General features: G+C 45.8%; 1 protein-coding gene across 2 annotated transcripts in view; it reads left to right on the top strand.

The window, feature by feature from the left end:
• Nucleotides 1–19,950, top strand: part of INSC (INSC spindle orientation adaptor protein) — a 90,209-nt gene extending 70,259 nt beyond the window's left edge. For both annotated transcript variants that reach the window (XM_077761055.1, XM_077761056.1), the window contains exons 9-12: nucleotides 7,212–7,278; nucleotides 11,414–11,569; nucleotides 13,072–13,148; nucleotides 19,395–19,950. In XM_077761055.1, the coding sequence (XP_077617181.1) occupies nucleotides 7,212–7,278; nucleotides 11,414–11,569; nucleotides 13,072–13,148; nucleotides 19,395–19,523 (429 nt within the window). In that variant the 3' untranslated portion in view covers nucleotides 19,524–19,950. The remainder of the gene's footprint in view (nucleotides 1–7,211; nucleotides 7,279–11,413; nucleotides 11,570–13,071; nucleotides 13,149–19,394) is intronic.
• Nucleotides 19,951–24,411: the final 4,461 nt, after the last annotated feature.

Here is a 24,411-nt window from a genome sequence, read left to right as displayed (position 1 = left end):
ATGACTGCTAACTCCTGGTAGAGTCCCTGGTACTTAGAAACTCAAATAAATGGAAGCCAGTGTCAGTATTATTATTATTGGCCTTGAATGTGTGGCACACAGTCCTGAATGGGGAACCTCCGGATGGGAGTTTCCTTACCTCTAAAATGGGCATGGTCTCTTCCAGCTCAGGCATCCTGAAGCTCTATGTGCAGAGACCCCTTTTTTATTATGAGGAGTGACTGGCTCCCCTCCTAGAATCTCGCTGATTCCTCAGAAGGAAGGAGGGGCTCAGGGTGGGGAGAGACCGTGGACAAGCTCCATGCACGTGGCAATTCTTTCTGAATCTGGAGTCCCGAGTTTTCCTGCCATACTCCATTCCCCCTACCCCCACCTCATCACCCCATTCCTCCCTTCCTCTCCCTGGTCCTACCTCCCCCTCCTCTCCCCCCTCCCCCTGAGTCTGGGCTAGGCACGAACAATCTCCCCCCACACCCCATCCTCAGGACAGCTTCACCTTCTGCCCACCTTCTGTCGTGACTCAGAGCAACCACTTAGCGAGTGAAAGCGCACCCATTAAAGAAACAAATGGCTCTTTCCAGCGGCAGGGGGAGGATTAAAGCGATCAGAGAGCTCTCTGTAATGAAGACAACGAAGATGAATTAGGCTCTGAAGTGCTCACCGCCCCCTGAAACACTTAGGAAATTAAATGCCTGTGAGGCTTCCGGTAATGCATCTGCCAATGACGCCAGTGCTGTGCAGAGCCTCTGGGTCTTGGATCTATATTTTGTCCACCTCCACATGAACATCTAAGTGAGAACCCCTCTGTCACCCCAGCAAGCTGAATTCCCTTAATTTGTCTAACAAGAGCCTTGATGGCCATACCTGTCTCGCACCCACCATTGAGGGTGTGGATAGCAGTGAGGGCAACCTTGGATCTGTGCTCTTTCATCCCCGTCTGCTAATCTAGGGGTGCTGGGTGTGACTATGCATCTAGAACTCCCTGCCTCACCAGACAGCTGTGTGGCCGGAGTTTTCATTCCCAGGAAGTAATTTTTAGGGCGCATGCTGCCCGGGGAATCCAGCTACAGCCATGGCCTGGGGTGTGAGAAAGGGGCTGCCTCATCTCTGCCCTGCCCTTAAGGCAGTGAGACCTAGGGTGACAGAGACTCAGTTATCTTGTCTAGGCCACCACAGAAACTTTCAGTGAGCATGACTTTTTATGGCCTTCAAAACTGAATTGCTTTCATAGAGGTGGAGGGTCCTGGTAAATACTCCCCATGAAGACACATTGTCTGCTGGGTGTTTTAGAATGTCCAGATTTTGTAGTATGCCTAAAAACTCACCATAAATACAATCATCAGGAGTCCATTATCAGAAATGCCAGTCACTAGGGATTACAATTTTGACTCACATCGCAAAAGCCCTGTGTATATAAAAGCCTTTTATATACCTATGTGACACGTATGACGTATTGGAAACAGCACAGGCTTTGGGTTCATCGAGACCTGAGTTCAAGTCCTGGCTCTGCCATTTCCTAGCTGTGTGACCTTAGACAAATCACTTAACCTCTCTGAACCACAAGTTTCCTCATTTGTGTAATGGGGATAATCTATTTCCTCCTTCTCCATGTCAGTATGATGATTAGATGGCATAATGCTCATAAAATAGTTAGAATGAAAGTAGATACTCAGTGATGAATGGGGTGGGGGTGTGTGATAGAACCAGGAACTGGGATGGGTCTGAGGCAGGGAATGCCAGCTTTGGGGAAGGATGGCAGGGCCGACAATGGAGGTAATGTGGTAGTGGTAAGTGTAGTGTGGTGTGAGTCAGTGCATGTGTTGTTCCAGTCTGTGTGTGGGTATATGCAAGTTGCGTGTGTGTATGTGGTGTGTGTATGGTGGGGGCGGTGGGGGTGGATGTTGATACAGACTGTAAGCCACTTAAAGGATATGTTTATTTGTATCTGGATATATATGAATGAATATATACCTATCTGGAGAGGCTGGGAGGAAACCAACACCCAGTCCCGACCTGCCCCAGCAGCCCCTCCTACAGAACCTAGGGAACACTAAACACAGAGCACCTGGTTTGGGATTTACATGTTCTGTGATCCTGCGAGGCACACACCCCAGCTCGATGCAACCCCCAGGGACAGTCCCCTGACCTAGTTCAGCAGCAGCTTGAGACCTATAGCTAAGGCAGTTTTATGGCCTTTGGTGGCTGTCTCTCCTGAGTGCAAATCCCAGCCCTCCTGTCTTGCATCTTTGGGAGCGAGGAGGGCAGACCAGGCCTCAAAGATCCGAGTGCCCGAGAGTGGGAGCAGTGTGCTTGTCCCAGGATGAGGCAGGCACCCTCGTGGGTCCCTGCTTGCCCAGCTCTCATTCACCCAGGCCCCTGACCACACCTGTCAGGTGGAGCAAGAGGCTTAGTAGGGAGAAGAGAAGCAGAGGGCTGCACCTTCCCTTGGACTGTGTGGCCTCCCTGGGCAAAAAGACCACGTCCTTCCCCTCTCAGAACCCTTCGTTCTTCAACTAATGTCCTTGTCTTGACTCTTTCTGCTCTTTGGTAGAAAAAACGATATGGAGGGAAGATGTGAGGACAGGGAGATGCACCGGGCTCCCCCTAGAGGCTGAAAGGGATTTTGCTGGCTGGTCTTGGCTGCTCTTGACATTGTTGCTATAGCTTTTAGAGAGTTAACACAGTGATGGTAGACCTCTGAATATTCCACCCAGCAATTAAAGAGTAATTCTAATTACAGTCATATGAAATGTTGGCCTTTTTGTCCTAATTACCGCACAGCAGAAAAGCAATCATAAGTTTTCATTAAATGCATCTTAGATTTTCTGTGTTGTAAGTTTTATCACATGAGTGCGCCTGCTTCTTTGCAGGATAAACCTCACTTGATTTTTTATAATGTATGGTCCTTCTGGTTTACAGGAGAGAAAATGCTAGTTTATGATATACAAAATAAAAGGGACAGAGCTAGAGTCAGAGTGTGATCACAGACAGACATTGCTGAGGGTGTGGGACAAGCCTGGCCCATGCCTTGGGATCAGTTTCAGACAAGGGTTCGAGGAGCACCTGCCCTGGGCCAGCACAGAGTAAACCTTTTTCTCTCCCTGTGTGTGTGCTGACATAAAAAGGCTTTGCCAACTTCTTATTACATGGGGCATTTCTTCTTGAATCAATGACACAGGAGGTCCCCAGCTATTCTGGCCAATTTGCTATTCATCTCAGTTTTCCTAAGGTGGTCAGTCTCTGGGAGGCCAAAGGAAAAATGATTTCAAAATGCCAGAATGGTAATGAGCACAGGGGTTCTTTCTGGCTTCCTGCTGGCAAGGGCTCCTTCTGCTCTGGGATCTGCCTCCCTTCAGGAATGATCCCCCCATTAACAGCACATTTGCCAGTAGTTGGTATTACGTTGGTTACTACTCCTCGACATAATCTTTCCAGATCTGGATATTTTCATACTCTGTTTCCCAGAGGAAAGTTATACTCATTTTATGTAACATATGTTCTGGGTGCTTGACAAAACATTAAGTCACTTAATGCTCCCAACATTCTTATGACTTATCTAGGGGCGCCTGGGTGGCTCAGTCAGGTGAACATCCGACTTTGGCTCAGGTTATGATCTCATGGTTCATGGGTTTGAGCCCCGCATTGGGCTCTGTACTGACAGTTCAGGGCCTGGATTCTGCTTCAGATTCTGTATCTCTCTCTCTCTGTCCCTCTCCTGCTCGTGCTCTGTCTCTGTCTCTCTCTCAAAAGTAAATATTAAAAAAATTAACATTCTTATGAATTATCTTATATATTCATCTCCTGTTGTAAGCCAAATAGTGACCCCCCCCTTCAAAGCTGTCCACATCTTAATCCCCGAAACCTGTGAACATTCTACCTTACATGGCTTAAGGGACTTTGCAGATTTGATTAAAGTTAAGGATCTTGATGTAGGAATATTACCCTGGATTACTGATGTGGGTAACCTAATGTAACCACAAGGGTTCTTATACAATGAGGCAGGAGGATCAGAGCCAGAAAATGAGCTATGACTAAGGAAGCAGAGGTCATAGTGGCGTACCGAGAGCCAAATAATGGGAGTAGCATCTAGAAGCTGGAAAAGGCAAGGACGTAGATTCTGCCCGAGAGCCTCGAGAAGGAATGCAGCCCTGTAGGCACCTTGGTTTTAGCTCCATGAGACCCATTTTGGGCTTCTGACCTCCAGAATTGCCAGGTAAAATTGTGTCATTTTAAGCCACTAGGTCTGGTAATTTGTTATAGCAACAATAGGAAACTAATATACCTTCATCAGCCAAGGAAAGGTTAAATAACTGATAGCCAAGATCATTTGGAAGATAAATGACAGAGCCAGTATTTGGAACAAAGGTGAACATATCCACTGTGTTGCACTGCCTCTCCCCTAGGGCCTCCCTTGAGGCCGATAGCCTCTGTATTCACCAAGTAACTGCAGAGGGAATAGTGTCCTTTCACTCAGGAGGAGTAGAAATTAATTGAAAATCATCAGACAGTATTGAATTAGCCTGGGCCAGGGGAATACTGCCCTGGTTCTCGCATTCTTTTTCCCGACAGCATCGTTATCATGTATCTGGCAAGGTAAACCAGTTGTCCCTAAAATCCCATCCCTGGGCTTGACTTCAAGGAGAGATCTTGATCCCCCCCTTCCTCAACATCATGGCGCATAGAAGGCTGATTCAGAAGGGGAAGTCAAAGCAGGGAATAATTGGCATTTATTCAAATTGTGCTTAATTGAATACTTCATCTGAACCTCAGAAAACCACATGGGGTACAGGCTCTGCAAAGAGGAAGTAATTTTCATTAACAGGATCTAAATTAGTCTGACACAAAGAACTTACCTATGCCTGAGACACAGTTAATGATTTCCATGCAATGAACCTAATGCTGCAGACAAAGATTTCCTTTTCCTTTTTCCTTTTGCCCTTCCTTCCTTACTTCCTCCCTTCCCTTTTGTTTTTGTTTTTTTATTTTTTTAATGTTTATTTATTTCTAGGAGACAGAGAGAGAGACAGCGTGAGCAGGGGAGGGTCAGAGAGAGAGGGAGTCACAGACTGAAACAGGCTCCAGGCTCTGAGCCGGCAGTCAGCACAGAGCCCGACGCGGGGCTCGAACCCACGAACCGCGAGATCATGACCTAAGCGAAAGTCGGACGCTTAACCAACTAAGCCACCCAGGCGCCCTTGTCCTCCCTTCCCTTTTGGATCTGTATGTCCAGGAAGCATCTTTATTCATCTCCCTGGCTGGTAACGGTTGGCATGTAGTGGCTTTGTGTGGTGGGACAAAGGTTGTGTCCCCTGCTACTGGTGAAGCCAGGTGAACTGCAGTCTGACACGGACTTGGCCTTATGTGTCCTTCCTCGTAAGACGTTATGCTTCTTGGGAAACCTGCCATTTGTTTTTTCATTTTTGAGAGAGAGAGTGTGTGAGTGGGGAGGGGCAGAGAGAGAGGGAGACACAGAATCCGAAGCCGGCTTTAGGCTCTGAGCTGTCAGCACAGAGCCCGACGTGGGGCTCAAACCCACAAACCGTGAGATCATGACCTGAGCCGAAGTCGGACACTTAACTGACTGAGCCACCAAAGCACCCCAACTTGCTATTTTTTTAAACACATCTTCAACCCACATTTTCCTTCTAACTCCCTCCCCGTAGTCCACACACTCAATCTTAAAAGGGGAGGAAAAAGAGCTTCTCAGGATTAGCCCTCCCTCACTCCCTTCATAAAACATCTGCTGGGGCAGAGTTGCCTTTGAGCTAAAGCTCCTGGGGTAGAGTCTCCAGTCCCTTCCTTGGCAGCCCATCCCAGGCGTGGCTCCCCGGCCAAGCCCCTGAGCAGGTCAGAGCCACCAGGGCCTGACACACAGGGATCTGCCACAGCACCTAAGAACACACGTCCCTTCTCAACATGTGTTTAAGTGGGGATGGGGGTAGATAGAATTTCTATTCATATGGCAGACTTTTCCCTTTCTGTTTCAAAGAAGAGATTTGTTATATGCATTGATTATGTAGAATAATATGCCAATATTGCATGAATTAAAATCTAGATAATGCTCTTTCTTGTTAAACGTCACATTACTACGCATTATCCAGTTCCAGAATTTAAGCTGCCTGAACTGTCCTCAGTAAACTGTCAGCTGCTGTCTCAGAGATGGGGGCACAGCCTTCAGTTACAATGTGCCACAAGCTTTGAAGAACCCTTTTGAAACAGAGAGAGAGAACTGCACTAGTGAGAAGTGTTTTCCATTTTATTTTATTATTTATTTTAATTACCACTCGAGAGTGCTCTTTGCTTCTGTGGAAGTGGGTGCATTTCATTTTGCCATTTACATCAGGAGCAGTGTCTTGGGTGGTATCTGAGTTAATAGATCATTGAAACACATCTTCCAGTGGTGTTTTGGCACCTTACAGTCTGAGGTCTGTAAGCAGTCCCATGAGGGTCCATTCCTTAATCCGGTTTTTTGCAGTGACTTCTCTCTACAACACTGACTCTGCCAAGGAATCAGGGTGGGGTGGGCTATCGGCTGCCCAGCCCATGCTGTTGTAACCAAGGCTCACTGTCTCCACCTGGTGACAGCATCTCTTTACTACAGTCAGAACTCTCCAGGGATGACCAACAGGCAAGGCTTATAGAAGACAGATTTATAAAGCCAGCTGAGCAAGAACTTTCTTACCAGAGTCCATACAATACCTGACATTTAGGGTGTAATGCTGCCCTTTGATCTTACTCATGCCCCCTAACTTGACCTTTATGTACATTGATTTCAGATTAAAAGTAGGTGGGGTTCACTATCAGGACGAGACACTAAGATGAGCGAAAAACTCAATTCAGGGGAGAGGCTGGCCAGGAGTCTGGCAGTTCTGTCTGCATTTCAGGATCTGGGGCTAGAGGTACCCTGAAGAAAGGTGATGGGGCCCCATCTTTACTCAGGTGACACTGTTATCTCCAGTGGGGTCCTAGGGCCCTTGGTGGGGCCATCTCAGGGCCACATGCTGGTGGATGAGTGGGGGAAACCAATCACTGGGGAAATACATCTGGGAGGCAGGAGCCCATGAGGACGGAAGATAATAGCATGGAAGGATGGGTCATGTGGATGGTGAATAATCACAGGCTAAAGGAAACTGTGTAGCTCAGCTGTCTGTAGAGAACCCCGCTTGGCTAGGGTATGCCCATTTTCCCAGATTCTCAACTCTCTTTTCCAGATTGTGACCATCTTGGCAAACATGTCTGTCCTGGAGCAGTGTGCCTCCGACATCATTCAGGAGAATGGTATGTCTTTCTGGCAGTGTGCACGTTGCATGGGTTATGTGGCTATTCAGGACCATGTGCCTTTGTGTTATGTGAAGGCCTGTGTGTATAAGTATGTACATGTGTGCAGGTGTGTCTCCACAATTACATGAGCGTGTGTGTGTGTGTACAGCCAATATGTAATGTTTGTTTGCTTTTGATGGACTTTAATTCTAGTGGGAGACAGGCAGTGAACAAGAAGATAGAGAATATTGCATGATGATAGTGGCATGCAGAAAATACAGCATCAGGGAAGGGGGTAAAGTAGACCCAAGGTGAGGGGTTCACAGTTGCTAATTAAACTAGGTGGTGAGGAGAAGACAGCTATTTCATTATGATCCAAAAACTAAAAATCTATTCCTGCCAGGGGATGCAAAGAGCTTCCTTAAGTTCAAGTTCAAGTTTCGACTTTTAAGTCATTCCTATCACGTTGGATTTGGCCTGACTTAGAGAGCTGAAGTGGCTGAGGAGGGTGGGGATGGGAGAGCAGGTCAGAGCAAGCCTGATCCCCGGACCCCTCACCTGAGAGCATCACTACCCCACCTATTCCCCCTACCCCCCCAACCTTGTGCAGAGGCGGGTCACAAAGTCCAGGTGAGGTGGGCCAGGTTTCATTGGCCAGGAAGCAGACCTGCACAGTCTGGGCGGGTCTGCTGCCTTGCAGCTGGGAGCAAAGAGTGGTGAGGGCTTCCTGTGACTGGGAAATAAGGGAGCAATTAGCAACCGGTTGGAAACCAGAGACGCTAATGAGGACGAGTGAGCTGAGAGCCTGGGGCCAGCTGTTTCTGCTCTTGTTAAACTGCCTTCTCCCAGGTTGCCCCGCTGTTTGAACAAACACACACATTCCCCATCCCCCATCACCCTATTACTAATTGAAAGACATCATTTTGTGTTAATTTTATGTGATTGAGCTAATAATAAAAAACTTTACTGAGCCAGCTGAGGCTGAGAGGCTGAGGCATATCACTCATGGCCTGCTCCTTCTGCACTCAGAGCCTCCTTAAGTTCAAGTGGTCAGCAGCAGCGGGTCTCCAGAGGCCTGTGGGTTTGGGATTGGAAGATGTGGCCTCTATAGAGGGTTCTATGGTTTACAAAGGGCTACTGGCTGGCTCATTCAGACAGCAGTTAGAGACCTACATGCCTGGCACTGTGCTGAGCAAATGAACACAGAGATAAAGACATCTCTGACTTTGTCCAGGGAGGAGAGCCCAACTCGGCAAAAGTGATAACATGAAAAGGTGTGAAATCGATGAATAAATAATGCAGCAGAGGGAGGATGGTGTAGTGGTTGAGACCGTGAAAACTGGAGACACCGGGTTTGAATCCTGGCCCTGTAACTTACTAGCTGTATGACCTCTGCATTTCCTTCTGCAAAATGGAAGTGTACCTACCTCATAGGATAACATGAAGATTAATATAAAGCTTGTCAGAAGAGTATCTGACACAGAATGGGCTCTGCGCTAAGTGCATCTGCTCTTTCGATGCAGATCAGTCTCAACGGAGCTCAGCTGAAGAGCATTTGATGAGGAGACAGTGTACAAAGTGGGGCAGAGCTGGAGGGATCAGCAGTGCTGGTGACCCAGCCAGGGCCCCCTGGAGCTGAGTGAGACCCTGGGTTGGACTGAGCAAGCACTGTGGTGAGGACTGGACTTTGAAAGGCAGTCCTCTTACCAGGATGCATGAGACTCTCACGTGCCTTGCCCTGAAGCCTGGTGATTTTGTCTCTGTTCTGCCCTGAACTGTGTGTGAGTGTGGGTGGTGGGGGCTGCATGAAGGAGGCCATATTGGCAAGTCAGACACCATGACCGCTGTCATCCCTACACCAGGAAGCAGGCCAGGGCAGCCCAAGCCCTTGCCTATCAGTCCACTGACAGCAGTATCCCTCTTTGGCTTCTCCCTCGGGGGCTGGGGCTGAGCTGGAGAGAATGTTCGGGAGGGAACATGGTGTTGAGGGCTGGTCTCTGAAGTTGTAGCCCCCAACTCTTAGGCAACTGTTCTGGCATTGAGCCTGGCCAGAACTTAGGGAACACAGTCTGGATTTTCCTAGGCAGCCCCAATGTCATAGCATCCTGTCTTTTTCTAGCTAAGACTTAGAGAGTATATATTTAAAGGAAACTTGGGTTTTATACATTTGTAAGATTTTCATGTAAATACCTTCATATCCATTCATTTGATATTTATTCAACAATGATTTGAGCAAAGCACTATTCTAGATACTTTAGATGTTTCCATGCAGGAAATGGGTACACATCCTTACCCCCTGGAGCTTACCTGAAATTATATGAGAAACTATTTGTTTGATTCTTTGTCAGGTTCCCGGTGTGAAGTGGGTGGTGGGGAAATGGCTTCTTTGTTGGAACCTTAACCAGGAGTTAGTAAAATTTCCTAAGCTTGTGGCTCTTCCCAAAGTTGTCATTTTGGTGTCTCCTCTTATGTGCCCACGGACCATAACATACAAACGTCAGGACATTCATGATCACGACCTTGTCTTAGGAACATTGTGGGCATAGGGAGCCTGAAGACTATGTTCCATTCAGTGGTCTGGGAGAGAATTTGGAAGAGAAGCACCTTGCACTAAGGTTAGAGTGTGTGGTGGCAGAGGTATTAGGGGCGAAAGGTAGGCCTTCTGAGTCCCTTGAGCCTGTAGGAAGGAGAAATGGGTCACTTACAAAGCTCACCAGGTAGAGAAATGGCCCCTCCTTAGGACTGAAATAGTCTCAGGGCCACACCTAAGTAACTTATAGCCCCTATGCATTGAGATCCAGGAGAGTTAGAAATTACATCTGGTTCAAGTAAGATTCAGAGAGGCATGTGGCTGAGGTCCTCGACTGGAACCAACTTCTGTGTGAACTTGGGAAATTACTTTCTCTCTCCAGACCTCAGGTGCTCTTCTGTGAATGGAGGGGAAGGAAGGGTAGTGCTAGATCTTTAAAGACCCCCTGGATCCACAGTCTAAGGCAGAGGTTACAAATAGATGCCTATGGACCCACACAAGTAATATAAATGGATGATGTAGGCTCAGCAGGGACTGGACCAATCTCATGTAAAGTAGCAAGCTTATAATAAGCTTCAGCAAATTGTTGTCATGCAGGAATATGGACCCAATGTCAGGTCAGGAGGTAAGTTTTTGGAAGCTGACAATCTGGATTTTTATGGAAATCTCCCAATTTTCCTAAAAGCAAAATTAAAAACAAAATTAAGACACTCTGTGGAGCAATAAAACAAAGCAAAATACATCTGTGGGCCATGTCTGGTTTGAGTTCTAAGCTGGCATATGCCACTGGGTGCAGGGAAGGGGCTGTGACATGGGGCAGTTAGGAAACACCTCCCGTAGAAGATGGACATTTACTACAACCTGCAGGATGGGAATTAGTTAGACGGAGCATGCGAGGGAAAAGGACATGCCATGCAGAAGAATTAGGTGACAAAGCCATGGAAATGGGAGTGAATGCGGGTTTGGGTTCGTGGGACAATCAGAAGATAGATCTGGTTTCAGGAGAGGGTGGTAAGTCTTCTCAGCCGACCAAGTCCAGGCCTAAGTCTCTCAATCTAACTCCCCACCCTCCTCTAGTGCTTGATCTATTGCTTATCCAGCCTATATTTGGGTCACCCCCCACGGGGGACTTATCACCTCCGGACCGATCTCAGATACAGCTGCACCAGAGGTGAAGGAGTGAGGAAGAATAATCAGGTCACCTGAGCTTCTGATACCAGCCCCTCCAACTACTAACTCTGGGACCCTGGAAAAGAGACCTCATTTCTCTCTGGGCCTCAGAGTGAATTACATTAGTACCTAGTTCATGAGACTATTGGGAGACTATTAGGGAATCATGCATTTATTGGACATTTAGTGCAGCATCACAGGTGTAATAAAAGCTCAGAAATAGCATTTAAAAAATCAAAAGGGACCTCGCGGTGTTCGTTCTAAGCATAGTGACTCAGTACATGGAATCAGATATCTTCAGGGCAGGCGGAGTAGAAATGGCCTTGTCCAGCTTCCTTCCTGTGGTTGTGACCCCCTAAGTCTTAAGCTTTTGCAGCCATCCATGCCGCCGGGCCCGGGGGCGGAAAGCACCTTGCTGGGGCAGGCACCAACTGTTCATTATCTCCCACCCAGGGGTCCAGCTTATCATGGGCATGCTGTCCGAGAAGCCAAGGTCTGGAACCCCTGCCGAGGTGGCGGCTTGTGAGCGAGTCCAGCAGAAGGCTGCCGTGACCCTGGCCCGTCTCAGCCGAGACCCAGCTGTGGCACGGGAAGCCGTGCGGCTGAGCTGTAAGTGCTGGCTATGGCAAGGGTGGGGAGGCGGGCTTGGGGGTGGCGGCACCCCTGATTTCATGGTGGCAGCGACAGATGGCTCAGAGCAAAGGTGGGGCTGAGGTGAGCTGTGCTCTTGCTCTCGGGGTGCCAGAAAATGCTGTGACAGGGGCCCAGGGTGTAGCCCCTCATCTAGCTTGTAAGCTGGAGCTGAAGCTAGAGAGGAGAGGGGCCTAGAGAGGCTAACATTGGATAAAGAAGTGATTCGCGTGCAGACTTCCTGCTGAGGACCCTATTCTTTCATTCTCTTGTTCCTTTCCTCATTCATCCACTCATTCAGTTACTCACTTCCTCATTTGTTTATTTACCTGCTCATTCATCTGTTCACTCATTAATTCATCCTTTAGTTCATTTATTAACTCATTCATTACTTGATTTATTCACTGTTAATTCGTTTATTCATTCGTTCATTGAATTATTCATTCAATTAGTCACATTTCCCCAACTCATATTCTCAGAGTACCTACTCTGTGTTAGACTCTGTTCCGAGCGCTAGGTATATCCCATTGACTATAACATCGTCCTGACCACAGGGGTTTATGACCCGGCAGGGTGGCAGATATGGAAAGAAAAAGGTGCACTTGAATACCATAAAGCAAAGTTCAAAGCATGTCCATGGCACGTTTGGCCCACAGCGGAGGTAGCTCACATTTACCTGGGTGGGTCGAAGAATGTTTTAGCAAGAGGTGAGTCTTCAGCTGTGGTTTGAAGCATTATTCCAATGTGATGGTTGAGAAAGGGTGCTCCAGGCAGAGGCATGAGATAAGCCATGGTACTGTCACCTGTCCTGCTGATGCCAAGCAAATGGCAAGAGGTGGCCCTGGGTTCTGGCTCGAGAAAGACTTTGTAGAAGATGAACCTACAGAATGTGTCTGTACACCTTTTATTAACACCTTTTAAGGTGTTAAAAAAAAGTTAGCTTTTTGTTTTGTTTTTGTTTTTCAGAGTTTGTCAATTTGCATTGAAATACAATTTACATTGAAAAGCAAAGATGTTTATTTTCTTTTCCTCTGTAAGGAACTAGGAACCATTAGCCTTCTCAATCTGTAGTTTTCTGTAATTTAAGCCACATTATAATTTCCTACTGAAATAGGCAATTGGGGAAAAAACGGTATTGGGAAGTCCCACTAATAATGATGTAAACACTAAATATAGTTCTGGAAAAATCAGAAGTACTTACATAGGAAGTTACATTCTGTTGCGGTTTTACTAAGCTCAGGGTCTATGGCTGGCCCTGACCAGGGTCTGTTTACACCCAAGGGGACAGAAGGTCTCCACCACAAGCTCCTCCAGGTAGATTCAGCTCCCTTTCCCTGGCCAGTTGGTGAGCTGGTGGGGTCCTGGCTGCCTCTGCAGTGCCCCATGCAGAGGGCCATGTGAGGGAAGGGAGGCACCTCTGGGTCCGGCCTGGCCAGGCCCTTCCCCATCCTGGGCATGACAGTCCTGTGTGTCTCACGCAGGTATGTCCCGGCTCATCGAGCTCTGCAGATCACCCTCTGAGAGGAACAGCAGTGATGCCGTGCTTGTGGCCTGCCTGGTGAGTTCCTTGTATTCCCCTACTCCCTCCCTGGGCTTTGGGATTGCAGACCAGGGGCCAGGAGAAGCGGCGATACCTTGGTTGGCCTGAGTAAGCCATGAGACGTCTCTGCAGCCAACTTTTCTCTTTAAAATGGTGCTAACAGTGTTTCACTTCATTCATAAAGCTGTGAAGAAAATTATATGAAGTCATATATGTGAAAGATGGGGACTTGGGGAACCCCCACCTATGCTTTTAGTAACCGTAAACCTTTGAGTTTCTGAGGAGTCTTAACAGCAGATGAAGACCAGCGTGGCTGGTGGACAGAAGGCTAGGTGGTGTCGGTAATGCCATGGTGTGCACTCGAATGGGAACTAGGGGATGGGTATCTCCTGCCTGTTCCAAAGGGGACGTTGAGGAAAGCCCTCGTTGCTCTCGGACAGAGCCCCTTTGCTCTCCCAGCTTTCTAGCTCCCCTGACCTTTGTGGAGTAGAACTGATGGTGGTGGTAGAACAGGACAGAGAGAGCTATTCACCAGGGTCTTCATCCTGAACCCAGCAAGGGCGTCTCAGGAGGTCCTCACCCAACGGCTCCTTGCTGCTTGTGTCCACCATGAAAGAATGAACCGTACCGGATGGGAATGCGTGCTTTGTCTCTGCATTCCTCCCTGCTGGGGCTCCGCTGAATCCCAAAGCAGAGCTCTTCCAGTTGGGAGCACGGAGGAGCAGGGGAGCCATTGTATAAACAGGCTGTTGGACTTTCAGAAGGGAGTGCCAGATTCTTGGTCGGTCCTCAAAGAACATTCGCAAGGGGAAAGTAATGGATCTGAAGGCCCTTCAAGATGTTTCACAGAAAACCCCCTCCTCTCCCCATCATTGTTTGGACTAAGCTCTTCTCTTTTCTGGGAGCTCCTGATGGACATCGTATGGTCGTAGAGACAGCAGGGCATTACAGTCAGACACACCTGTCTTGGTTTTGCCATTAATGAGCTGTGTGACATTGGGTGGGTCATTAAGTGCTTCTAAATCTTATTCAATAAATATTTACCAAGTGATTCTATGTGCCATGCATGCTTCTAAGCCATGAAGATTCAGGTGTGGGGCAAAATAAGGACAAACATCTCTGCTCTCATGGGGCTCTGATTCTGGTACAGGCAGAACACCCTTAACATTTTTGTGCCTTTGGCAATCTGGCAAAGCTTCTGTTTCCCTCCTAAGAATAATGTTTTAAATGCATATCCCAAAATATGTAGAATTAAGAAGAAAACTAATTCTATCAAAATAATTATTAGACTATTTATATATGGTATATTAATATATGTACTTTTAATCAACACATTAAATAAGAGCAGTAGGTGTAATGAGTATTGTAACCTTGACTAGCAATGAGCATAAATGATATCTGAAGGTACCTCCAACAAGTGTAGTGGGATATAAAAGGATGTGTGATTTTTATTGGTCCACCAGTCATAGGAATTGCTGAGACTTCGTGGTGGGTTGCTGCATTCATAACTGAAGGAGAAGTTAATAAGCATAATGATGTAATTTTTTCCTCCAAGTTCACAGGCCTTCTTAATTCTGTCTGACTTAGTGAGTCAAGTGGAGACGGTTAATGCCAGGCAAACACAGTGATTGGTCCCAACTACCATTATCTGCACACTCGGGGGCAGCCCACAGGTGCCCAGCACTACAAGGCCCTGAGGCAATGGTGGGAAGCCATAAAGCTCCATTCATATATGTGGGCTTGTCACAATTCCTTTTCTATTTTTGTTATTCGTTTGAAGTAAAACACACAGAAGGGCTTGGCTACCATCACCCATCACTTGCAGGACTTTCTAGTGGAAAAGGGATTACATTTCTCCCCGAGGATGGGTCGTTGGATGCTGAAGAGAGCCCCTCCCTCCCTAACCCACCCTCCACGTGGTTGCTGGGCTAATCCTAATTTTACAATCATGACACTAACACGATCAGCCCTTCCGTGATTCTCCACCATCTAGGGCCTACTGTCTGGCTCCAGTACCCCTGGGGGCTACAGGCCCTGATCAGCTTGTCTAGGCCAGAGTGCTGTGAGCCACCATGACATGTGCCATGGCCCTTGCTTGTCCTCAGCAGATGCCCATGCTACAGCTTTGCCAGCAGCCTCTGCAATCTCGGACCCAAATCCCTCTCCTCTACGGAGTGTCCTGGGGGTTGTCTATGGCTCAAAGACAGCATGCACCTGGGCCTGCTGGTCTGGATTTTGTTGTTTTTCTTCAGTAGGAGATAGGTTGTGTTACCTGGTGTTTCAAGGGGAGGCTCTTGGAATTCAAACACAGGCCTAATGCTGAAGATCTTGACTTCTTGGCCAGATCATCTCGTTTTCTGCCCCATGTCTAAGGGCCCTGGTCTTGCTACCTCGGCTCATGGCAGGTATTTGTATTTCTTTCCCTCTAGTCTGGAACCTTCATAGGGCTGGGGCCCTTTCCCAGGTCTTAGTATCTCCATAGGACATTGGGTTTGTTGACTGTTTCCTGCCTGCCTGAAGGACTGGTAGCTTTTTCACCCCACCCCTGGGCCCCAGAATTGGTGGCTGTTCTTGGTTGGGCTCCCAGAAGGGGCTCCACATTGGAGTGTGGTCCCCTGGCTACTGAGATGAGGGCCACTAGAAGCCTGGCCTGGCAGATGGAGTCAGAGACTACCTCTCCTGCCTTCCCCAAGGCCTTCTTCCCGGCCTCAAAGTCTCTCTTCAGGTGGAGGGAGGACATTTCAATTATCGTGTCCCACATCTGGGAAAGTGGCAGTGCAGATTGCCTCTTGCAAACAGAATTGATTTTTCCTTAATGAGACGGCTGTCAGTGGGCTGCTGGGCTTGTTTAATGCTTGGGTGTTTTCAGACTGTCTGGGAATGAGATCCTGGGATGATTGGCTGTTAACCCTCTGGGGGAAGCAGAAGTGCAGAGAAAGGCCTCAGAAGGGCGAAAGTCCTTTGAGCCCCAGGACGCTAAGTAGGGGGCGCTCGGGGTTGGTTTGGGTTCCTGTCCTGCAGTCTTTCTGGGAACCCTGGGAAGATGAGGGTGTCTATTTGCCTTGGTGTTTTCTCAGGTCTATTTCTAGCTCATCTCCTCTTTTCCTCTCCCTCTCTCCCTCTTCTCCCTTTTTTCTCTCCTCTCCCATTTTATGTTTTGCTTTTCTCTCCTCTAAAAGCTGTCTCCTTTCTCGGGTTTTTTTCCCCATCTTTCCTTCTTTCCCTTTCTCACCTTCTTTTATCTCCTCAGTCTTCTCCAACTCCTGCCCCCACCTCCCTTTGTGGCCCCTCCTCTGATCCCCATCCCCCACCCCCGGGTGCTCCCTCTTTTTCTTCGTCTCCATTTCTCTCTCTCTCCATTTCCCTCTCGTGCTTGATCTCTTTTCTTTCACCAGTTCATCTCTGTCTCTCTGTTTTGACTACTCCTTTTTGTTCCATTTCTCTGTTGTCTCTCTTTCTCTGCCTCTCTATTTTCTTCTTCTACCTCATTCTCTCTCCTCGTGAGTCTGTTTTCTCCCCATTTCTTCATCTTTCTTTGTCCCTTCCTCTCTCTTGCTTTATTTTAACCCCTGATGAGGTTACATACATCAGTGGCTCATAGCCTTCTCTCCTGAAGATCTGTGTCCATTTTTATTCCTTTTTTATACTAATGGAGTTTGTTCTTCCAGTTGGAGCCAAGAGGAATCAGAAAATGCTATGGAGTTCAGCCTCTTTATTTTTGTTTTAAGTTTATTTATTTATTTTAGGAGAGAGAGAGGCAGAGAGAGACAGAGAGAATAGGAGTAGGGAGGGGCAGAGAGAGAATCGTAAGCAGGCTTTGTGCTGTTAGCCTGGAACCAGTGCAGGACTCGAACCCATGAACTGTGAGATCATGACATGAGCTGAAATCAAGAATCAGATGCTTAACTGACTGAGCCACCCAAGCACCCTTCAACCTCTTTAGTCTTTAGGGGGAACCTGATCAATGAGAGGTGGGACACACGAGTTCGGGACAGACTCCTTTAGTCTACTTCTTATCACTAGGTTCCAGACCGTTCTTACTTGCATAGAGACACATGTCCCTTTTTCTTGACCCAGCTTAGACATGGCAGCACCCGTTTATCCAACAGCCAATGTAAGCCTTCTTCTCTTTGCACCAGCTTGGTGATTTCTCAGCAGTAAATGTATATAATAAGCTCTCTGCCTGCCTTGTCCTCAATGTAATAAGCCAGTGTCCTGGACTTGCAGCATTCTGCCTGTGTGTATGAGTATGCGGGTCCTGGAGGGGGATTGCTGTGTGATCTCGGGAAGGCCCCTTTCCCTCACTGAGCCTTTGTCTCCTTATTTTCAAACTAAAGATCATGACACTTACCTTGTAGTATCCTGGATGGATTAAATGAAATACTATGTGTAGATATGCAGTTGGTATTCCATTTATTTATTGATTCATTGATTCATCCATCCATCCATCCATTCATTCATTCATTCATTCATTCATTTNCTTGGTGATTTCTCAGCAATAAATGTATATAATAAGCTCTCTGCCTGCCTTGTCCTCAATGTAATAAGCCAGTGTCCTGGACTTGCAGCATTCTGCCTGTGTGTATGAGTATGCGGGTCCTGGAGGGGGATTGCTGTGTGATCTCGGGAAGGCCCCTTTCCCTCACTGAGCCTTTGTCTCCTTATTTTCAAACTAAAGATCATGACACTTACCTTGTAGTATCCTGGATGGATTAAATGAAATACTATGTGTAGATATGCAGTTGGTATTCCATTTATTTATTGATTCATTGATTCATCCATCCATCCATTCATTCATTCATTCATTCATTCATTTAGTTTCTTCTGCCATCCAGATATTCTCCTCTTTTTGTTTCCCAAGGGAAAGGCACCCTTATGCTCTCACCTTGCTGTGTTCAGGTATAAGAAGAAGGAAGGTATTCATATGCATTGAGCTCTTAGTGCACACTACCTCGGCTGACGGGTAAAGAGGTCTAGCTCGGTGCACAGGCTACCTTTACAGTTTCAGGTTGCTCTAGTGATAGAATGCGTATTTTAAAGCACTTCATTTGAGTTTTCTTTTAATAAACATTTATTGAGTCCTGTGCCAAACCTTGTTCTACCTGCTATAGATACAGAGAAAAATAAAAGAGTCTCTATCTTTGAGGAGCTCAGAGTCTAGTATGGGAGACAAACACTTACAAGCCAGTTGCAGCCAAAGGTGAGACGGTTGAGGTCAGCCCAGGGGTTGTGGGTGCACAGAGGAAGGAGGGGCTGCCTCTGTTTTAAGGAATCTGGGAAGGTTTCACAGAAGAGATGATGGTGGGCCAGGCCTCGCAGGATAAATGCACCTGCTGGCTAGAAAAGAGTGGAGGAGTGTAGAAGGACTTTGTGTCATGGTGAAGAGCTGAGCAAGGGCACACGGACATAAAACAGGATAGTGCACTCAGGGAAGAGTGAAATGCCCCGTGTAGGGGGGGGCTGGGCAGTGGTGTACATTCTGCCCCCACTTCTCCTGCTCATCTCCACCTTGGTGTCAGACTCTCCATCTCCTGCAGCTCTATGACCTTCCTTCCTCTCTCTTTTCCCACTTCCCCATCCCATGATGCGTTGTCAGAACTTTGCTAAATTTATGGGTAAATAAATAGCCCGTGCTATTCTCAGGTTACTCTAGGGACCTGGAAGCAAGGATATAATTCCACTGGTGCTTCTTGTGGTTACAGTCACTAGCATGAACAAATCTTGAACTTCACTATGAACTTCAATCTTCATTATTTTTTAAAAAATGTTTAAAAAATGTTTTATTAATTTCTGAGAGAGACAGAGAGAGACAGCACAAGCAGGGGAGGGTCAGAGAGAGAGGGAGATACAGAATCTGAAACAGGCTCCAGGCTCTGAGCTAGCTGTCAGCACAGAGCCCGACGTGGGGCTCGAACCCACGAACCGCGAGATCATGACCTGAGCCGAAGTCGGACGCTCAACCGACTGAGCCACCCAGGCGCCCCCAATCTTCATTATTAAGATCATGAAGGCTTTTAGATGACACCTACCATAATGGCCAGGGTACCAATGACATCAGATGACTGAGTGATAAGGTTACTGTAGTGACCAGGTGACCAAAAGGACTATATCACTAAGGTGTCAAGTGATCAAGGTGATGATTAGCTCAAATTGACTGACAAATGAGCCACTTCCCAAAATGTACTTCCCAGGGCTGTTGAAGGAAATACATGCAGCTGAGCAGAGCCTGGTGTGACCTCTGTCATTTCTTCTGTTTCTCCCCAGGCTGCTCTGCGTAGACTGGCTGGGGTCTGCCCCGAAGGCCTCCAAGACTCCGACTTCCAGCAACTGGTCCAGCCCCGGCTTGTGGACTCTTTCTTACTCTGCAGCAACATGGAGGAGAGCTTTGTGTAGGAAGGGTGGGAGAGGAAAGCCGTCCAGCCCTCTTCTCATGCCCTCTCTGAGTACATACCTGTCAGCACACCTGAGTACACATCAGCTCCCTCACCTCCTTATTTATACTTAATTTATTTTGTACATGAAATGGACAGAGGGCTAAATACTCTAATAACATCAGGCAGTCTGTGGTCCTAGGAGTCTTTTTTGTTTTTATTTTTGACTTCTGTGACTTTTCAGTTGCAGATGTTGAAATGCTTAGTGGCTAATATGACAGATTGTCATGGGTGATTTCCCTTTATCTTGCCTTCTCTATTTTCACTATGTAACCTTGCCTCACTTTTCCTCCACTTTGGAACCAGAGTATGTTAACTGCCCAGCAGTCTTTTGGCTTTTTTTTTTTAAGTTGGCTTGCTCCTTTCTAAACAATTTTAAATAAATTTCATAGTTGGACAGAATATACTAGAAGGAAAGTTTTATTCTGTACTAAATGAAATCATTGAAAACCTGTATTTTCAGATTAAATTACATCTTAGACTAAGTTTTTAATTTTAAGTTTTAATTCCTTGTCACAATATCCTTTGCAATTATTAAAACTCCATAGAGAGTTGTATTGTTTCCATCAGTGCCATGAATGGGTCAAGTTCTAAGGGATTTAGTGAGAAGCCAAGAGATTTCCAAAGTCCCCAGAAACTCAGTTTCCTTAGGCTTTTCTGCTCTTGTGTAACTTCCTGGTGAATAGGATTCTCACAGGAAGTGTCATCTTTTCAAACCTTGATATCTTTTCAAAAGTATGCTTTAAAGTAGTGGTGTGCTGGAGCTGGCTCCTACCAGCTTGCAGGCGACAGTCGTGAGAATTTTTGCCCAGTTCTGCATTCAGTGGTCTCTCATTTTGGTAGCTTGAAATTGGTAATGGTGGGAGTATTTACACCACAGAAGTTAGGTGATGTTATAACTCAGAGCTTTTGTGTTTGTTTGTTTGTTTGTTTTGAAAGAGCTGGTTTACCAATCTCATTTCTCGAAAGTATCACAAAAACCTGTAAAGCCTTCTGAAAGCTTTAATATCATCACATTGTGATATGATTTTATGCAATTTAAGAGGTATTTTGAATTCCTATTACTATTCCAAATGAGTTAACCTAAGGTATCATGTCCTGAGCTAAGCATTTCACATGCATGATCTCATTTATTTCTGATAAGAATCACATGAGATGTCACTATATTATTAAATCACTTGTCCAAGATCACTAACAAGTAAGTGGTGCCAGGATCTGAACCCAGAAATACTTATTACCAGAGCCTTTGCCCTGAAATCTTATGCTCTAGAGAATAGTGATGTCAGGGTCCTTCCACCTAAAATGATGATGAAGATAGTGGTAATAATCATAATAATAGCAAACACTTGTACAATATTTACCATGTGCCAAGCACTTTTAAAATATCATTCTATATATCCTTATCAGTATACATTAATATTTATTGCTATATATGATTTCTTCAGTCCTTATGCAACTCTATGAGGTGGGTATTATATCCTTTTTACAGATGAGAAAACAGAGGAAACTCATTTTTTACAGTACCAGGGAGCTGTAGTAGCAAGTAAATGGCAGGCCCTAGATTCAAACCAAGACTTCTGAGTGCTTATCCCTAGCTTCCACTTTTAGGAATAAGAAGGAATAAGATAAAATTTGTTTTTAATGTTTATTTAGTTTTGAGAGACGGAGAGACAGCATGAGCAGGGCAAGGGCAGAGAGAGACGGAGACACAGAATTTGAGGCAGGTCCCAGGCTCTGAGCTGCTGTCAGCACAGACCCTGACTCAGGGCTTGAACTCATGGACTGAGAGATTATGACCTGAGTGGAAGTTGGACGCTAAACTCACTGAGCCACTCAGGTGCCCCAGGAATAAGATATTGATCTATCTCACTGAGTTATGCAAATTACCAAAATGTTGGCATCTTTCATCATATGATAACGAATTTTATTAATATTGCTTCTGATGTCGTCATCAGCTTGAAAGCTCAAATTTTATCATTGGCAACAAATACTGTCAGTTGTTTTCCTTGAGGTGACAAGCTCACTTTGTTTGTTTTTGTGACAATGTCTGCCAAATACTTCAGTCTCAGTAACCATAGTTTTCCTGTCAATTATTCTCTCAAGTGAAAATAGTCTTCTATGGGAAGTAATGAGTTCCCTTTGCAATTCAAACAATCACATGAGTGCTTTTTTCTTGAAACTGACGCCCTTCCTAGTCAGCACGCAGCAGCAGCAGCGCCAATTCTCATTCCAGCACTCAGAACATGAAAAGAAGATATCTCCTAAAGGGTCAGTATTTAACAATTCACCATTTTTACTGCTTCCTCAAGGATAATTTCTAAGTGAAATGGGTAGTTGAAAAAAGTACTTATGTGGAGGCAGTAATGAATATGATGAGTATAAGAATAGCTCGGTGCTGCTACCTTGATCATACTAAGATACAATTTTACCTACCATGGCTTTCGCACAATCAGTGCAAATATCAACAAGTGACAAAAGGTAAACACACAATACTGAAGAAGAACAGAGTTCGAAGACTGACACTACCTGACTTCAAAGCTTTCTGCAAAGCTGCAGCAATCAGGACAGTGTGGTATTGGCCCAAGAATAGACAAATCCATGATGCGAACAGAATACAGAGCCCAGAAATACACCCCCCTAAATATAGTCAAGTGATCTTTGACAAAGGAGCAAAAGCAATAAAGTGGAACAAAGAGAGTCTTTTCAACAAACGGTCCTAGAAGAGCTGGACACCCACATGCAAAAAGAAAAAAAAATCTAGACAGATTATATCCTTCACGAAAATTAACTCAAAATAGATCACACAACTAAATGTAAAATATAAAACTATAAAACTCTTAGAAGATAATATGGGAGAAAATTGAGATGGCTTTGGGTGTGGTGATGGCTTTTTAGTTACAACATCAAAGTCACGATCCAAAGAAAGAATCGATGAACTGGACTTGATTGAAATCACAAAACTTCTTCTGGAGACAATGCCAAGAGAATGGGAAGACAAGCCAAGACTGGAAGAAAATGATGAAAGACACATTTGGTGAAGGTCTGTTCTCCAAAATATACAAAGAACTCTTAGAATTTGACAATGACAGAATAAATAGCTTTATTAGAAAATGGGCCAAAGACCTGAATAGATTCTTCAGGAAGGTGTGTAGATGACAAATAAGCAAATGAAAAGATGGTCTATATCGTGTCCTAAGGAAAATTCACATTAAGGCAATGAGATACTACTACACACCTATGACAACAGCCCATATCTGGTTCACTGACACCAATTCTGGCAAGGACGTAGAGCGCAGGAACTTTCATTCATTTGCCGATAGGAATGCAAATCGTACCAGTCACCTCATGAGACAATGTGGTGGTTTCTTACAAAACTAAACCATATTCTCACCATACAATCCAGCAGTCGTGCCCCTTGGTATTTACTGAAAGGAGTTAAAAACATGTCCACACAAAAACTTGCACATGGATGATCATAGCAGCTTTATCCACAACTGCCAAAACTTGAAAGTAACATGGCCTTCCGTAGGTGAGTTGATAAATAAACTAGTACATCCAGACAATTGATGCTATTCTGCACTAAAAAGAAATGAGCTACAAACCCATGAAAAGACCAAGAAGAGGTTTAAATGCATATTACTAAGTGAAAGAGGCCAATCTGAAAAGGTTATATACTGTATGATCCCAGTTATATGAAATTCTGGCCAAAAAAAATGGAGAGTGTAAAAAGATCACTAGTTGTCAGGAGTTGGGATGAGGTGGTGAATAGGCAGAGCACAGAGGATTTGGGGGACAGTGAAGATACTCTGTATGATGCCATATGGTGGATGGATACATGTTATTATACATTTGTTCAAACCCATGGAATGAACCATGGTTCACCACTCTTAGGTGAGTGAACCCCAGTGGAAACTGTGGGCCTTGGGTGATGATGGTGTGTCAGTGTAGGCTTATCAAATTTGCCACTCTGGTGGGGGAAGTTGACGATGGGAAGGCTGCGTATGTGTGGGGACAGGGTATATGTGGGACATCTCTGTACCTTCCCCTCCATTTGCTATGAATCTTAAGCTAAAGAATGAAGTCTTAAAAATAAAGAACAGGAAGAGAAGATCTAAGACTGAGGGAACCAAGAGTCTATTCAAAGGCGCTGGGACACAAATGGCACATTGGAAGCTTCCACGTGAGATCCTGGGCAAGAGTGCTCTGCTCCTGGGGGATCTGCCACTCAGTCATGTCTTTTCTCTGGCTATATTCAACTTGGGAATAATTACCAGGCCTCTAACAATATCTTTTTTTCTTTTTAATTTTTTAAAAATGTTATTCATTTTTGAGAGACAGAGACAGAGCACGATTGGGGGAGGAGCAGAGAGAGAGAGGGAGACACAGAATCCAAAGCAGGTTCCAGACTCTGAGCTGTCAGCACAAAGCCTTTTGTGGGGCTAGAACTCACTGACCACGAGATCGTGACCTGAGCTGAAGTCCAACGCTTAACCGACTGAGCCACCCAGGCGCCCCATCAATATCTTTTTTTAACACCTGCAAATGCATGATGTTACACAGAAGGGAAGCTATTAATAAACAAAAGAGGAGGAGGAAGAAAAAGAAGCTGGACACAAAATGGAAAACTCAGGCCAAAGACTTGAAGGTTCTGCTTTTTTTTTTAATCATGTTATTCAGAAAGATAGAACTTTTGAAGAAGAACGTTCGCAAGTAGAATGAAAGGGTGGCATCAAACTGTGGCTGGAATTTACAGTTAGAGCCCAGTGATAGCAGACAGCTCCTTGACCTTCCTCTCTAGGCTGTAAAGGGTGGAGGCAGGAGGGTGGGACGCACTCAGCTGATGAGACCCT

Source organism: Crocuta crocuta, unplaced genomic scaffold (assembly GCF_008692635.1).
Source record: "Crocuta crocuta isolate KB4526 unplaced genomic scaffold, BGI_CrCroc_1.0 scaffold233, whole genome shotgun sequence".
Classification (NCBI taxonomy): domain Eukaryota; kingdom Metazoa; phylum Chordata; class Mammalia; order Carnivora; family Hyaenidae; genus Crocuta; species Crocuta crocuta.
The sequence above is the reverse complement of the archived record's forward strand: the minus strand, read 5'-3'. Positions and strand labels throughout refer to the sequence as shown.